This window comes from Parasteatoda tepidariorum, chromosome 8, assembly GCF_982258835.1.
Source record: "Parasteatoda tepidariorum strain Cologne lab strain chromosome 8, Ptep-v5.0, whole genome shotgun sequence".
Taxonomy (NCBI): Eukaryota; Metazoa; Arthropoda; class Arachnida; order Araneae; family Theridiidae; genus Parasteatoda; species Parasteatoda tepidariorum.
Window position 1 is genome coordinate 19,649,340 of NC_141762.1, and position 19,086 is coordinate 19,668,425.

At 28.2% G+C, this 19,086-nt stretch overlaps 1 protein-coding gene across 2 annotated transcripts in view; it reads right to left on the reverse strand.

Annotated features, from left to right (window-relative positions):
- LOC107450299 (uncharacterized) overlaps positions 1 to 18,859 on the reverse strand; it is a 32,989-nt gene extending 14,130 nt beyond the window's left edge. The window contains exons 1-3 of one of the 2 annotated variants that reach the window (XM_087149411.1): positions 18,354 to 18,859; positions 6,563 to 6,676; positions 2,845 to 2,955 (exon numbers count right to left, since the gene is read on the reverse strand). In XM_087149411.1, the coding sequence (XP_087005537.1) occupies positions 2,845 to 2,955; positions 6,563 to 6,676; positions 18,354 to 18,431 (303 nt within the window). In that variant the 5' untranslated portion in view covers positions 18,432 to 18,859. The remainder of the gene's footprint in view (positions 1 to 2,844; positions 2,956 to 6,562; positions 6,677 to 18,353) is intronic. The other variant, XM_087149412.1, reaches the window with a different exon arrangement.
- Positions 18,860 to 19,086: the final 227 nt, after the last annotated feature.

A 19,086-nucleotide genomic window follows, 5' to 3' on the forward strand; every position in this document is an offset into this window, starting at 1 on the left:
GAAGAAAATTCTGATTAAATCACCGTACTGTATGATAAAGACATTTCTTTTCTTTTTTTTAAATAATAACTTTAAAAAAAACATAATTTTGACATAAATAACCTAAATGTATGGTATTTAAACATTTCAGAAATTTTTTCGTTCATACGGTAATGGTTTATCAGAAATTCTAGTTTCCAAAATTATAATTTCTACTACCACGCATTTAGTAAAAAACACAAAAGTGAAAAGGAACTTTAACCGAATAAATGCTGTTTATGTCTCTCTCCAAATATATATTTATATATGTATAAATCTCTTTTATGTCTCTCTTGCTCTTAGGTATCATGATAAAATTATCAAGTTTTATCCATATTATAAAACCATGTTTTATTGTTAATTTTACTTAAAATCTTACCACAGCTTTCGGTAATAATTTCCGATCTTTTTGGTGTTTCCATAAAGCCAGAAACATGGTAAATTTTAATATGTTCTGGCAATTTTGACCGTACTTTTTTCTCTTAGTTAGTTATTTCTCTTTCATTATATATCACTAACAATATATATTTTGGTATATTTGCTTATGAATTAAGTATCAATATTAAAAACAATTTTGATTTAATTGGTACATATATTTTTTAAAAAGTGATATACTATTGGAATTCAATTCATATAATTTATTTTACTCTTGTTCATTAGGAATTATTTTCTTAGGTCGAATTTTCACTCTAGCTTAAAGTGACCATTTTAAATTTGATATTTATTTATTATGTATCGTCAATAAAATTCTTTTTACCATTAATCGCTAAATAAAAGGAAAGCAAATAATGAATCATCGGTATGTAGTAGGGAAGTTCGATGCGATTTGGTCGATTTTTTACTATTGGTCACTAACATTATTTTTATTTAATCAGACTTCAGTTCTTTAACATATCACCAACATATAAAATTTAATATTTGTTTATTAATTGTGAATATAAGAGAAAATAATTTTATCTAAAAGAAATAAATAACTCTCTATAACTCTAAAATGAGCATAAAAAGTAATAATAGACCAATGAAATACAATTCGTACAGCGATATAAAGAGAAAGATTCAAACTAATAGTGTTAACTACTAATTTATAGTGTTTTGTCTCTATGAGAACACCAAAAATTTCTGTAATTTTTACCTAAATGCTTTGGTAATGATTTCGGTAAAATTACAATAAAATATAGATTCATAATTGGTAATAAAATTTGGTTAATGTGGAAAAATTTGTAAATTTTTATCATGATACCTTAGAGCAGGGGTCCCCAACCCTATGCCCGCGGGCACCATGGCGCTCGTCGATCGGTCTAGGTGCGCCCGCTGCTTGTGCCCAACGATAAAATATTTCAGTTTTCCATTTCCCCATAAAATGCTATGCAAATACATACATAAGTATGCTAGCTCAGTAAAGGTAAAGTACTTGATAGATTTCTACATTTAATTGAAGAAATAAAAAATTATCTTGCAGCCGAAAATCAAATATTTTTAGATCTAAAAGATCCTCTTTGGATAACAGATTTGTCTTTCATAAAGGACAAAACGGAAAAATTAAATAATTAAAACTTGGAGCTGAAGGGAATGGACAAACATATAGCAAGAATGATAGGGCCTGTAAACTCGTTCAGAGCTAAGCTAGTTTTGTGGATATCACATTTGAAAATGAAGTCTCTTGTGCATTTTCCACGCATGATCAATTTGAAAAGCGCTTTCAACAGTTTAATATCATCGAAATAGTTGATCACATATTTTGTAAATCCTTTTACCAACTAAATAAACGTAACCGTAATAGCAACACACATTTCAGAATTTCTTCGGGTAAGGCGAGAAGTGGAGATAGAAATTTTGGGTCTTCAGAATGACATTATCCTCAAAACTATTATATTAGATGAGAAATTCTGGAATATAGTTGTCAGAAATGAATTTCATTCTTAAAAAGAGCAGCAACTAAAATAAAGTCATTTTTCGGTTCCACATACTTGTGTGAATCACTGCTTTCGACAATAAATATCATAAAATCAAAATATAGATCCCGACTTTCAGATGAACACCTTGATGATTGCTTGCGAGCAGGAATTTCACCGTATTCTCCCAATTATTAAGCGCTGGCCAGTGAAATGCAATGCCAAAGTTCACATTGACTGCATTTTATATATTTTATAAATAATTTTTATACTTCGTATGGTTTGAAAAAGCAATTCAGTAATAATTTATTTTACACAAGAATATTAATACTAATTATATTCCTAAGTTAAATTAATTTTTAACTTTAAATTTTTTGTGCATTATATGTAGTGTGTATTATTACCTATGTCTATCAACTATAAATTTATCTTAAAAAAATAAATGGTGCCAGCCATTCGACCGATATTCTGGTATTTGCTCTTAGGTACAAAAAGATTGGGGATCCCTGCCTTAGAGCATGTCATAAAAACCATTTATTCGGTTAAATTTATTTTCCAGTTTTATATTTTTTTTACTATGTGTGTGGTAATAAGGACTGTAATTTTAAAAACTGGAATTTCCAGTAAATCGTTATCATACTAACTTAATTGTCATATGAAACCTTTAAACAGTGATTGTTTTGTTTACCAGAATTATGATGTTTATTTATTTTTACCATAACTATCATAACCATACCGTACGGTGCTTTTACTCGAATATTTTCCCCTTGTATAGTGTCTTACTTCATCATCAGTTCAGTTCATTTTTTTTAATTGAGTATCTAAATGTAATACAAAGCGGGAATTTAAAAATTGATATTTCATATTTATTAAACATCTACCCAAAATAAATTTTAATTTAGTAACTAAAGGAAAAAGATAATAAATAATATACCGTTGGTATAAGTTCAGTGGAAGTTGGGTGTGTTTCATTTAATTTTTTACTCTCGTTTTCCAGAATTATTTCCTTAAGTTCTTCGTCAGATAAAGTGCTGTTTTCTAAAACCTAAATAAAATATAAAACTTTCGTCGGTGAAATAAGATACCTACTTTTCTTAAATAGTTTTAAAAAAGAGATGAAGTAACTTTAATGTGACATTAAGTATCTAAACAATAAAAAAAATATTATTTTCTTAGATATTTAAATAATGACTCGGAACTTCTAAATATTAGTTCCCCATAGATCTTTAAGTTACATACAATTAAAATTAACATGAAAGTAAATTTCCTAAAATATGTTTAAATTTTAGAAGTTTCAGCAGCTTAAGAAATTTGTACATAAATAAACTCATTAGGAAACAATAGATATGTGTTTTTAGATATGTGTTTAAAAAATTGTATAATTTGAAATTTTCAATTATATATATATATATATATATATATATATATATATATATATATATATATATATATAGTTTTTATTTGCAAAAATGATTTTTTCAGATCAGAATAATGACTATATTTCTGGCAGCATGATTCCATACTTTTGTTCCTTGCTGACAAAACAAACTTGATTAAGGTGATTTTTGACCTCCTCTTTTGAAGTAAAAGTTTTACCATCCGAACAAATTTAGTAGAGATCGGCACATTGTTTTTCACAACCCATTTCTTATCTCCTTCATGATGCGCTTCAAAATTTGATAATTTTCTTGACATTTGATAAGCAAATCTCACAGACGTCAACACGACGGCACAAAATTCTTTCTTTAAGATCATGTGGAACCCATATGTCGAGCTTTGTGTTTAAACCTGGGCGTCTCAAATCATCATGAACGGGCGAATGTGATAAATTTAATCCCTTACAGATCTTATAAGTAATTAGCCAGAGTGCATCAATTAATGCTTTTATTGGGCCTTCATCAACTGTAATTGCCCTTTCAGTACTTCTAAAAGAACGTTTTACAGAACAATATTATACGTTATAAGCTGATGGACATCAATTAATGCCTTTATTGCGTTTTCATCAACAGTAACTGGCCTTTCAGAACGTTTTACAGAACATTTTACAGAATGGCGATATTATAAGTTGTTAGCCGAAGTGCATCAAATAATGCCTTTATTGTTCCTTCATCAACTGTAACATGTCTTCTAGAATGTTTTACAGAACGGCGATTTTGTAATTTGTTAACTGATGGGCATCAATTAATGCCTTTATTGAGCCTTCATCAACTGTAATTGGACTTTCAGAGCGTTCTTAAAACATTTTACAGAACAGTGATCTTATAAGTTGATAGTTGATGGGCATCAATTAATGCCTTTATAGTGCCTTTATCAACTGTAACTGGTCTTCCAGGATGTTTTACAGAACGATCTTATAAGCTGTTAACCGATGTGCATCAATTAAAGCATTTATCGCTCTTTCATCAGCTGTAACAGGCCTTTCATAACGTCGGGCATCTTCATCAAAATTGACAGATCTATTATTAGTTTTGGCAGTGGCATATTGTCAATGCATCTTCTCTAAACGCATCGCATGCACTTTTTTTTCTTACTGAAAAGTATTTCACCTTTGCGATGACAAAGAAGTAAAATGTGTCGAAAGTTTTCTCTTCACTTTTCATATTTGAACGGGATATAATTATTTACAAATGGTCACCAGCTGTTAGTATTATTTTATCAGTTGTCAAAATACATAATGATTGTATGGCTTAAGTATGAAGTTGGCCGTGAAGAGATACAAGCCCTCTGTTGAAAAAAAATAATATTACTTTCTGAACAAGCCGGGAATTCCAAAACTTTTGCATAAAACATTTACACTCATACCTTTTCTTATAATCTTCCGATCCTTAGTGTACCAACGTCTGGAAAAACTTTAATCGTGTTACCGCACCTTCCTTTGATCATGATTAGATCGAGATTTTTATTTTCATAATTGTTAAAAACAAACAACCATTCCTCCCACTGCATTTAAGGAAAGCTCTGTAACTTTAATTATTTAAAAAAAAAACTAAAAAATCAAAAGTCAAATCAAATTTTGAGGAAATTTTTTTATGAATTACTTTTTGACTGACAATAACAACATTTTTGTTACAATTAGAGCAAAATCTCGTAAATGCCACAACAAACAACAGAATGAATATTACTCCAAACCAGTGATTATATACTCTTTCGCGTTTAAGGATGACTAAATACCATACGAAATCCTGCCCGGACAAAATACTTTATTATAAAGGTCTCTATTCAGTTCCGTAGGCTTATTAATATAGTTTTGAAAGTAGCAAATTATAATAAAATAAAAATAAATATGGAACATGAAATATTGCTGTCGCACTTCCAGCCATAGATAATTAGGAAAAAATAGCCTTGTTACAGTTTTAATATACAATATGTAAAATCTTCTCATATTCCTTTGAAGTATGTTTAATAAGTAGCTTCACATTTAATTATCAATAAAGCATATTTTTATATATTGCAACGCCGTGTTTTATTATTATTTTTTTATTTTATACTCCTTCCAGCTACCACTGGATGACACTATTTGGTGGTGAAGAAATAATTTAATGCTGTAATCTTAAGCCCTGACCCTGATATCATTATCAGAATCAGGGTCAAGCTCTTGTTTCAATCAGTTGCTCACAGAGCCGGATTATACCTTTCGTAGGCCCTAGGCATAGCCAATTTTCGTAGGCCCTAGGCAATTAAAGATAAACTTGTGAATACTTTTCCTCACATTGCATTAAGAATATATTTGTTGATTCTTGGATCAAATGCAGAAGGAGAAAGATCTTTCTCCAGATTAAAATTGATAAAAAATTATTTGCGTCCAGCAATGAATCAAGATCGTTTGGCATCGCTCGCACTTATGTCTATTGAATACGACATTTTGTGTAGTTTGGAATTCGACAGCATAATACAAGATTTCGTTGAATCCAAAAATCGCAAAAAAAGTAATACATTAGATCATAAGATTCGGCAAAATAATTTATTACCGAAAAATATTATATTTTTTTTGTATCTTCATAATTTTGTGCAAAATACACTTGTTGTTTTTAAAGCTAAATTATTTTTGTCAACAAATTCTTTTCTCCGAAGTTTTTCGTAGGCCCCTAAATTTCGTAGGCCCTAGGCACGTGCCTAGTGTGCCTATAGGTTAATCTGGCCCTGGTTGCTTAGTTTCCGATGAGAAATGTCAGTTGTGTTTCTCTTTTGATCTCTGGAATTCACCATTATTCCGTAATCTCTAGCATTATGATCGACTTACCATAATTCAGAATTTAAAGAGACATTATTTTACCATTTTCGAAAGAGATTTTAACTAGTTATTATTTATTTTTTTGCTAATAATCGCCACCTTCTCAGTTTGGATACCTATACCTAAAACTTCGTTCTTTTTAATTATTTATGCAATCATAATTATTTTTTATTTAACTAAATTAAGATAAATCACTTAATTTATTTAAGATTTTACTTTTTAAAATTTAACATGATTGTTTTTTTAGAGTTATATAGATTAAATAACTAAATTTGTTTCTGAGGAAAATAAAATTTGCCTAGGCTATAATATGATTTTACAGTTAAATCCTTTGGAGTAATTTTTTTTAAATTTTCTATATCTAGGTAAATTTTCTATTTCTCAAAAAAAATCAATTAGAATAATCCAAACATAAGTGTACCATTATCGCGATATTGCCGTTCCCTGGATCCGTGATGTTGAGTAATTTTTGCCTTTCAGAAATAGAACTTGCATTCAGTAATTCTTCAGCTAGTAAGTTTGTGTCATTTAATACCTACATAAGAAAAATTAATGGAAAATGTTTGAATGAATAAAATTTCTTGACAATCCTTATAAGTTATTCAAGAGTTTATAAAACTTAGTCAGAATTTATTTTTACTTGATTAAAACTAAATTATTTTATTTAAATGGGAGCTTTATTTTACAGAAATTTCCTTTAATTACATAAGATGTATGATGTTTTAGATTTCTCATTCAGATTTAATTGGCCTTTCCTAGCAAGTAAAGCTAAACATTATGCAGGAGTACATGGTGTTTAGTGAATCTGAATTAATAGCATACGACAACTGAAATTGCGTGTTTTTATTTTTTAGCTTCATACTTCTACCCTATAAGGGTTCGATGTTATTTAGAATTAGGAAACTTTATGTAAATTTTTCTTCTTTTTCTGCTCAATTCATTATCTTTTTTTCGACTATTTTTATAAAATAAAATGAACGCATAAAAACTCATTACAAATCGAACGATATGAATTCAACTACGTAAACAAGTAATATAATAAAAAAAATTTAAAGTTAATTCAATTCCTACCATGGTCAATAACGAAAAATTTTATTTTAGTTACTTTTTATTAAATAATTACAATTTTTCTCACACATAAAAATGAATTAATTAATTAAATTTAATTCATGAATTAATATTTGAAACAACTGTATTAACATCAAGTGTGATCCATTTCAAGTTTAAATAACGCATTTAAACTTTAATGAATGAATAAAAAGTATTTTATTAACGATTGAAAATTTAAACAAGATATATAAATATACTAGGAGGCTTCGCCCCCTGCTCGCTGGCGCTCGCCAACCCCCGGAACTGCTTTCGCAGTTCATTTCGGATTGCTTCGCAATCCGATGCTCGCCTTGCTCGCTCATTGGATACGTTCTTAACGTCTAGCTTTTGTATACTTTTTTGAACACTGAAGTTCCGAAAACTTTTCACTGTAGAAAATTCTAAACCTGTGCATTTCAATATTAATTTGAAATTGAAAACAGTTCGCATATTTTTCTTAATCACACTATTCTAAATTTCAGTTGTTGAGAAAAGTAACTGTTGCAAGTTTTGTTTGAAAGTCTTTCCCACCAGAGGGCTAAAACCATGTGTTGTAAAACAATATGTAATAGTACTGAAAGCCGGATGTAAAGCATCGGCTTCGATGAAGATAATTTTGTGAGCATTTTTTTAATAATTCGGTGAGAATTCACCCGATTAGACATATGATGCTCACTACGTGCTCTTGCGCGCCGAAGCCTATCAATTAAAACATATTAGCGCTTTATATAACATAGATTAGACATATGATGCTCACTACGTGCTCTTGCGCGCCGAAGACTATCAATTAAAAATGAAAACTGTTGCCAACGCGAGAAAAGAAATATCATCGGTTTCATTGTTACATACATACGTATTAGCGTTTTATATAATATAGATAGATATAGGGAGAGTGTGAACTAATAGTTGGAATTGAAGAAAAAAAGGCGCGTGGTATCAGACAACTATAAAAGTATAAATTTGATGACGTGGACCACACGTGATACCACGTAATGCTCTTTCTTGAATTTATCTGACACAGCGAATATAAAATAATTAAATATTTAAATGCGCGCAATAAACTATTTTTTTTGTTCAAATAGAGCTATAAGTTAGAAATTATCACTGATGTTATCTTTAAAACATGTGAAAAACTGAATCGCTTATAGTAAAATTTAAAACAACTAGTGGGCTGCGCCCCCAGCTCGCTAACGCTCGCCGACCCCCGAAAATTGCTACGCAATGTTATATGGTTTGCTTCGCAAACCAAGCTCGCTTCGCTCGCTACTAACTTAGGTGCATTGCAAATGCACAAAATTCTAAGAATTCAAAACAATCATTCAAATCCATATAACAACTTTTTTTTAAAAAATTACATCTTTTCAGTAAATACTAAGTAATTAAAATAAATTTGAATTCAAATAAATAACATATAATTCGTTAAACCTTTTAGAAATGTGCTATAGTATAAAATCTTAAGATAAAATTTCTAAAACTGATATCTCTTTAAAAAGGTTAAAATTTTGGCTATAATTAAGTCTATTAAAAATTGAAATAAGTGAATTGCAATGGAAAAACCTGCATAAACAAATAAATTCTAGTAAAGCAAATAAATTCGTGATATAAATCAAAAATCGTCAAATAAATTCGTAATACATAAATTCGTGAAAAAAAGCGCTTTCAACAAAATACTAAAATAGAGATCTATCGACGAAGACTGCTCACTTCTGCCTAGCTTATGCTCTCTCTGGTTATTTCAGTTTCCGTATGTCAAATTTAAATTGAAAATAGCAAAAATATTACATAACATGTAATATGAAAACGTAAAATTTATGCAGGTTGATCAGTAATGACCATTCTTTAAGAATCCTTCATAAAAAGGAAGTTAAAAGGGGGATTTAATCACATAAGTGGTTACAAACTAATATTTAAATGAGAAATAGCAAATACGTTTTAAGCCTCTGACCAATTAACTATTGTAGTAAAGAATGTGGATCATCAACCATTTTAATCATGTTTTGACTCATTAGTCTTATGTGAAAAATCGCTTTTAATTTTTATCTTCAAATACATCATTTTTTAATTGTTTTTTTTTTATGCTTTCTTCCCTTTTTTTCTATTTAGGTAATGTTTGGTCGAAGTTAGAAGACGTTGTTGAATTTTTTTCCCACTTAAATATTTACTTGCAGTTCTTACGAGGATTTTAAAAACAAATATTTAAAGCTTTAATAAAAAAGCACAACCAGTATTCGAAACTAATTTACACAGAACGTTGATTTTATGAAGGGCTAGAAAGTATATTTCGATCATTTTCACAAAATGAGACTCAAATAGGTCTTTTCTAAATTTTTTTTTGAATATTTATTTAGTTTCTTTAATTTCTGTTCTTTTTTAATCTTTGGTATGTAAAATGTATATTATCATCAATTAGTTTTCACTCGTTTTTTAAGAATAAATAAATAAATGAATGAATTCGAGAAATTTTCGACAGTATCATACGACACATGTAAAATGCAATACTGTCAGATAATCTCAGTTAAAGGCATGTGCAGTTTTATGTCCTGTATTCATTTCTTTTTCTAATAATATTATATCAATACAATTTTGCACTCAGAAGGTTTCGAAAAGTAGTTTAGTACTACGCATTTGTCACCTTTTAAATTTTTTTATAAATGTTTTTAATTGTGTGTAAAGTAACTTTTTAAAAAAACATAAGCCTCATCCAAATCAGTTTTTATTAATTTAAAATGTGCAATAAAATTAAATTAAGTAAAATATAAAAACTGACAAGTGTGTAATTTTTAATGACTTACTCAATACTACAAATCGCATAGTGCAGAATTCTACAGAGACTCTTAAAACTGCCTAGCATTATTTCTCTCATAAGGCAACCTCTTCATTTTCAACCTATTTTGTAAGGTAAAAAGTTTTCGAAGGATACTCCGTCGGGAAAAGTTTGTTAAGCATAAAAGAGAAGGAAAAAAAACATCTAAAAAAATGGAAATAAAAAATAAAAAATTCTGCAAAAATGCAAAATGGCGACGATAAAAAGACACTTAAGCCTTAATATACTTTTCTCCTTGCTACGTACAAACACGCTTCAAATGTAATTTATATTTATGAGTTGTCCTTTCAGAAAAAAACTTTAACAATATTATATCTTTCATAAATGTGCATTACACTATTTAGTTTTGTATTTGTAATTATAATTGCAAATATAATATAAGTCTTGGCCATAAATGGCACTACGGAAAAAAAAGAAATGCACCCTCTACCTTAAATTCATTTGGTTCTACCAAGCAGTCTTGTTGGTATAATAGCAAGTAGCATTGGAAACAACAACAACATAATTATTAGTAATACGGAATAAATGAGAGATTTTTTGCAGGTTTCTTTAAATAATTTGAAAGGTAGCAGGGAATATTTTTTTTTCTTGGATGACGAGATTTAATTAAAAATGCTATTACACAGCTGTAAGTATTTTCAATAAAAAAAGTCTGTTTTAGAAGATATCTCAGGCATCTAATTGCTTAAAACATAATAAGAGCTTCATATTTTACACGTTTATGTTTTGTTAAAAGAATCATTCTTTTCTCTAAAAATTATTACAATAAGTGCAGTATTAAATCAGTATTTTGCTTGTTTAGATTATTTGTGCAAAAAAAGCAATTACACATCTTTTTTAATGTTGCTTTCAATTCAATGATATTCAGCTGTGTTATCTCAAACTTCAAATCCACGTTAAAGCTCATCTGGTATTTTTTACATGATTTTCCAACAGGTTTATTTTTTAATGTGTTTCCATTTTCAAATCTTTTCTATTTAACGTGAAACACTTGTTTTGAGTCATCTGTAAATGAAATAACAACAAACTTAATGTTTTCTGCAGTTGTTGCAGTTCTCTCCATATTAGAATGTTTTAAAGAATGATTCTAAACTTTCCGTTGTATGCGAGAGTCATTGTGTTGTATGACCTTCCTTGTTGATGCCACCAGTCATGTCATTGAAGTTACGAACATTTTCTACAAGTCATTGACGTTAAGGGTTCTTAAACTATGAGCTTAGCTAAAACCATGAGTCATGAACTTTCGCAACTGAAGCTTCTTAAGGGGGTTCAGTACCTAAAAACCTTCAAAAAAATCGAATTTGAGATTTTGATCAATAATTAAACTAGAAACTATTAGCTTTCTAACGTTATATTGCTTTTGTTTGAAATCCACGTAGAAGTGCACTTAAATTTAATTTAAAAAATGTAAACAAACCGAAAGCACCCATGCCACGCCCACTTTTGACAGACAATTTCGTAAACATTATAATGTCCATTATTTTTTGCATGTGCTATTACCAAGTCATTAAAAAAAAATTTATAATTTCAACTTTACAATATCTTTAGTTGAATGTAACTTTAACTGAATTATTTGTTTGTTCTTTATTTCCATGCGATTTTCGAGAATTTTGAATATAAAACTGAGATTTACATTAGTTTGATTTGTTAAGTCTATTTTTGTTTTGTTCTTTTATTGTACTGTTATTAAGTCATTATTTTTACGTTTTTTTTTATTCTTCATTACGTTTTTGTTTACTTACGTAAAAGAGAAGAAAATAAAGTCCTGAAATGCAAAAAAAAACATTGCTTATGGACCAGGATTGTTTTGAAGCTGTCATTACCGGCATAAATTAGGAATTTCGTTTACATTATTCGAATTTACCTTGGACTGAATTTTTTTTTTCCCTAATTTCTAGTTACATCATTTTGATTTTTTGTTTAAATGTTCTTTACATAATATTTCTAATTTTGAAGTAAATTCTTATTTACAGTTCTTTGATAATTATTTCTGTGTTTAGAATGTTTATCTTGAAATATGCATTTTCTTAGATTTTTTTTGTAATATAGTTATTTTTTTTAACAAAAATACTTTTAACTCATTTAAATTTAAACAAAACATCTTGGTAAAGACTTGAATATTCAATTTTCATGAATAAAATTTATGGGTGATTTATGAATTATACAATTTTATAATTATCGCATTCAGTTTGATCATTTTAAGGGCTTTTTATTCGCTCGAAAAGTGAGGAGAGTATAGTATAAAAACCTATTTTTCAATCAAATAAAAGAAACATTTAAGAGTAATTTGTTTGAAATGTAAGCAGTACGAGATTTATAACTTAGAAACAATTTGATTTCTGAATTAAAATTTTAAATATTGTTGGTAGTCTAATATTTACGCTTTAAATGCAAATAACTCAAAACTATGTTTTTTTTTGCTTCGATGTACCTTTTCTTGAAAACTGTTGATCACAACACTTTGATATTTGATTTAAAAAGTTCCTTTAGTACTGTAGTTTGTGCTGAAGTGAGCAGTTTTTTAAGAAAAACTTAATATTTTTTTTAATTCAAAATTTTCGGATGAAAATGTGAAGCTTTTAAAATTTTCTGACATGCTGAGTAATTTAATTTTTTTAAATTTCTTTTGATTCACTAAATTAAAAAAAGCTCACTTCAGTATAATCTAGAATACCTATTACATACACAAAAAAAAATTTCAAAGCTCTAACTACGATACTTTTTTTAAAAAGGTACATCGAAATATGCCATTTTAACATTGTCAACATAGGAGGTACCGAACCACCTTAAAAAACCTAAGTATTAAATCTTATTTTTATGGTTTTAATAATAAGTAATAAATCTTTTTAATTTAAAGACCGTTCCAACAAATAGTGAAAGGTTAAGAGTCTTTCTGACTATTTATTCATTGAATGTTTTCTTAAAAATAAATAAATTAATTTAATTTTTATAGTATTTACTGTTTTTAAAATTGAGGCGAAGTGTGCTGTCCTGTACTTTAGAAACATGCTTTAGCTTTTTCAAAATCAATGTTTTTTTTTTCTTTTTTTTTTTTTTTTGAGTATCCAAATTAAACATTTTCAATGTCTGAACATTTTTTTGACTCACTACTAAGTTAGAACTAATGCAATGCTGTTAATGCTGTACTTTTAAGGCTCAAATATTGCTCGATATATAATACTTTGTCTGTAAACAATAGTTTGAAATTAATTATAAAACAACTTAATAAATGTATAGGGGAGAGGGGGGCACATGTGAACATGGTATGTTTTACCAATATGATTTGAAATAAAAAATCTCGAAAAATTTTCAATTGATGGCAGTACTAGTCCTACCTCTCTGAAAAACTTTCAGAGAAATGAGACATTTTGTTGGTCTATTCTGACAATTTCTTTGTATCAGCTGGTGTTGCATATATTATAATCGCTCGCTTCTCCAAGTGAAATCATAATATAAATCAACTAATAAACTAAAATTAACTATTGCAGATCATTATATGAACATTCAGGTAAGTTTATGACAATTATTCTTTTTTTTACTCAATTAAAAGTTCATTATTTTTCAAGTTAGGTTTAAGAAGGATGATGGGGGCACTTGTGAACAAAACATCTGGGGCAGATGTGAACAGTTCACAAGTGCCCCTACATAGTATTAAGATTATTATCCTCATGATATTATAAGTTTAAAAAATATGTATGCATTTAAAATTATCATTATTTAATTTTCCATAATTAATTTATTAATTTTTCCTTTAAAAAAAAATTTTTTTATTAAATGGTTGATCGCGCATCACGCATATTAACTGATACACCTGAGAAAATAGAATTGTTAAAGCTACAAATGAAAAGATAGAAAAAATGAAAAAAAAGCATGAAAGAGTATTAGAGAAGAAAGAAAAAGGCCCATTACAACACCCGTGGAACATGAAGTTGCGAAAAACCCAATTACGGATAAATTATTGTACAGCTGAAAAATTATTTTCTTATTGACAGGACTGTTGTACAATTTAAATTCACATAGTAAGCTACAACCCCCTCAGTATAATGCGTATCTATATCTGTTATATTAAAGATTTTTTTCTTTGAAACATGATGATTGCCTTGTGTTTTTAATCTTGTTCATATGTGCCCCCAATAGGGGCACATGTGAACAATTGAAGTCATTTTTCTAAAATATTATAAAGTAAAGAAATATTTTATTGAAAAATCTCAAAAAATTCCACAAGACAAAGAAAATACTATTTAAACATATGGAATTTTTTACTGTGAAAAATTGATGATATTTTTCGAAAAGTGAAGAAATAAAAAAATTTGCTCACATGTGCCCCCCTCTCCCCTACATCATTTAGCACATCCAAGTGAATCTCCAGAACCGTCAAAAATTTAAATTCGCTTAAAAAAATCGAAATCCGGATGAATAGCCTCCATTTAATTAATAAGCTTAACAATTATTTTTTCTTACTTTTCGTTGATAATTTATTAGAAAGGATGCCTGATCACACGACTTATATCAGAAAAACTACAAATCTCTAAAAGAAAATAACAATCAACGACGATGCATGATTCAAATCTCAATCTGTGTTGACAAAAATTGATTCAGAGTTGCTAACAAACACAAAACACCTAACGTCGATACCGAGAAGTCTCTCAACGTTCTGACACTGTCGACTCTAAAAATTCGTCATACTCTAAAAATTCGTGCTTAGTTCACATTTTTCTCACTAAGACTTTAAAAAAAATTGTACTTACCATAAATAGTTTAGTCTCTGCCTCTTGAAAACGCCATCTGTTGATCATTCAATGGCAAAAGAGCATGGTTTATAAAATGCTACTTTTTAAGAAAATTGTGGGATAGTGGAAGGAATGCAAGATTTTAATTAGTCACAGGTGTTTCATAAGCAAACTAGTTATGTGATTACGCAATATATGAGCAATTCTACAAATAAACGCCAGTTAGGCGGCCAAAAAATAATGAAAAATTTTTTGGGAGGCAGACTATTTCTACATGAATTTTCTTCTTCCTTACACCCTAAAAAGGCGAGAAAAAATCGTGAACATGAAATTTTTTCTTTGTGACATACTTTAAATGTGACATACTCTTTCTGACATACTCAGATAAATCTGAGCCGTTTATTCAGATAAAACGATTTTTACATAAATATAATATTATTATAATGTCTCTCTAATATGTATTTATAGAGATTTCATACAATAAGATTATATTTTAGTATAAAAAAAAAAACTAAAAAAATTTAATCAAAGTTCGTAAATTGAAAAAATCGAGAATAATTCAAAATTGGTATTTTGTCATTTAAAGTATGTCACAAAGAAAAAATTTCATGTTTAATATTTTTTCTTGCTTTTTCAGGGTGTAAAAAAGAAGAAAATTCATGTAGAAATAGCGTGCCCCCCCCCAAAAAAAATTATTTTTGTTGTTTGCCTAATTTGCGTTGATTTCTAGAATTGCTCATATCGTCGCTTTTATCGCCGTAAAACTCAAAAAAATCGAAAAATGAGATATTTGGGTCATTTTGTGAAAAAAAAATCCCCCCTTTAGAGAAAAAAAGTATTATCTTCATAGTTCAATAAAATTAATTTAGAGAGCAGATAAATCGTTATCGCATTGGCGTGATTAGCATTAGATAGAAATTGCTCTCCTGAAAAATTTGCTTTTTTGAGTTACCACGGTTTAGTTTCAAAGCGACGATATGAGAAATTCTACAAATAAACGCCAATTTTTATACTAAAATATAATCTTATATTATGAAATCTCTATAAATACATTTTAGAAAAAACATTATAATAATATTATATTTATGTAAAAATCGTTTTATCTGAATAAAAGGCTCAGATTTATCTGAGTGTGTCAGAAAGAGTATGTCACATTTAAAGTATGTCACAAAGAAAAAATTTCATGTTCACGATTTTTTCTCGCCTTTTTAGGGTGTAAGGAAGAAGAAAATTCATGTAGAAATAGTGTGCCTCCCCAAAAAGTTTTTATTATTTTTTGGCCGCCTAACTGGCGTTTATTTGTAGAATTGCTCATATATCTGTACACTATGCGAAAGCAAGTATGATCAAAACTACCAAAATGTGATAAAAATTTACCGTATTTCTGGCTTGATAGATACTCTGTAAATTTCGGTGATTTTTACCGAAGTGCTTTGTTAATTATTTTGTAAAATTGCCAATAAAATATGGTTTAATATTACGTGATAAAATTTGATAAATGAGGTAAAATTTGATGATTTTATTGTTAATACCGAATATGCAATAAATTCCATTTATTCGATTAAATTTACGTTTCACTTTTGAATTTTTACTAAATTTGGGATAATAAGAAGTATTACCATATGAAACTGCTACCATATGAACGAAAAAATTACCAAACGAGCGGTTTAAATACCGTATATTTTAGTTTTATTATCCAGAATTATATTAGCAATCTTATTAATGATCAATATGAATTAGCAATCATACAAAATTTTATATGAATTAGCGATCATAAAAATCTTCGAAACTTTTAAATAAAACTTCAAAATTAACTTTAAAGTAAAACTTCCAAAAAATATTTAATTATTAATTTCTTTTCTTATTTTTAGTTTCCGAAGATAAAGAAATGTGCTTTGTCTTATTCAGACTATAGATTTTCGCTTGTAAAGTTTAGAAAAACTTTTTATGTATCTTACCAAAACAAATTCGTCAACTAATCTAATATTCGAAGATATCAGTTGCACTTTTTCTGACAATGGAGTTTTTCTTCAAATCGCTCTTTAGTATATCATATTTACTCTATGCGAAGATTTTCACGATATAATAGAACAATACGCAAAAACACCTTAGAGTTTACATGGATTTTTTTACCGGAAATATATGAACAATTTAAACAGTGGTTTATCATAAGATTATCTCAAATCCTTCTTCATTTATAAATGACACAAAAAAACAATGTGATTTATGCAACAAAAAAAAAGTACCTTGTATCTTATTTATGCTTTATTCTCGTTGTATTTTGTTTGGAATTTTACAAAAAATTATATTTAATTTAAATAAGAGATTTTATATATTCTTTAGATTTTATAAATTCATTATATTTTATATTATTTTATACATTTATTGAAAATCGTTTTATATATTCACTGAAGGATTAGTTGTTTAGAATTTTTTTTAAAGAATTAGTTTTACAGGAAATCAAATATTAGTTTAATATTAATTTTATAAAATCAAATATGGATATTGACAGTTAGTGCACTCGTCCAATAATTTTTTTTAATAATTAACAATTAAGGCTTCATTTCTAATAATATTAATTGTCACTTAACATTATTATTTCAGTTAATTAATGTCAATAATTAAATCATCTTAATATTAACTGCAGGGAAGAGTTCAAGTTTGCTATAAATATCGTTTACTATTTATTCGGCAATTTAGGAGTCGATGATTTTGAAAGTTAATTGACATATTGTTGCAAAACAAAATTCATGATAATGATATCGAAAGCAGTAATCATCATTGATAATGATAGAAATATTTTTAAATCAACGCATGATGAGTAACGTTTATGATATTCCGATTGTGAGAAAGTAAGATTTTATGTGATGTTTACTATTTGTTACAAAAAATAGAAACAGATGATTTTGAAAGTTAAGTGATATATTGCTGTAAAACAAAATTTCATTACAATGATACCGATAATAATCTTTGATAGTGATAGACATATTCTTGAAGTAACGTTTAGTTACGCTAAGTTAACATAAGTAAGTTAGTTACGTTAAGTTAACCTAAGTACGTTAGTTACGCTAAGTTAACATAAGTACGTTAGTTGCGTTGAGTCAACGTTAAGTTAACATAAGTAAGTTAGTTACGTTAAGTTAACATAAGTAAGTTAGTTACGTTAAGTTAACATAAGTAAGTTAGTTACGTTAAGTCAACGTTAAGTTAACACAAGTAAGGTTTAAGATAGTAAGATTGTGAGTAAGTAAGATTATAAGGGGTGTTTAATACTATTTGTTACAAAATTTAGAAACATGATTTTGAAAGTTAATTGACGTATTCCTATAATACAAATTTCCTGATAGTTATATTGACAATGACAGACACATTAAGCAGCGTTTAAGTTACTGATATTTTATAAGTAAGTAAGAATATAAGTGGCCTTTAATGCCATTTGTTACAAAATATGGTTTTAAAAGTTAATTGATATATAGCTGTAAAAGAAATTTCATGATAACGTTTCGATCATTGATATGTATCGAAATATTTTAGAATCAATGTATGATTAATTAGCATATGATACTTACAATAAGTTTGGTACATCCTTTATCCAACAAAAAAGCAATCGTGATGAAAATTACGAAAATTCTCTCGAGACGAAGCATTCTTGTGATTTTCTAAATGTCAACATATCCAGCTCAGTCTTCATATCTTTAATGAATGAGAATAACTAAACAATACATTTTTTTCGTTCCGTTCTTTGTCAGAATTCTAACGAAAAAGAAAGAATAACCGACCAATTTACATAGTTTTTACCTTAGGAAAGTGTCAAAAGTAAAGGTTATTGGGTACCACACACAACCAGAGCCGCAATCCCTCTTCATCGCAAGTACAGTTTGCTCAATAAATCTCAACAAAAGTTGAAAAATATTCGCGAAATATAATATATAAATAAATAAATCTAGACATTTTGGGATCATTCTACTTAACTATGGTTTATCACGTTCCTGTATTTTTCGTTTTCTTCTTTTTGTAATTTACATATAAATTTTATCTAAACAACTTCAATTGTCCGTAATATACTCTACTTAGCTTTTGAAATATTTCAGGGGAAAACGTCGGAAACAAAAGCTTGATTCGCAAATAGAAAGAATTGAATATTCGAAAAATCGGAATCCGTACCAGTTCTGCCAGTCCTTTATTTTTTAATTGCATTGTTTGAAGGTACTACTTCTAATGCTTATTCAAAATATAGGGAAACTCTTCATTAATATTTTCTATCTGATTGACTTTCAAGTCTTGCGCAACCTTCGATCGATT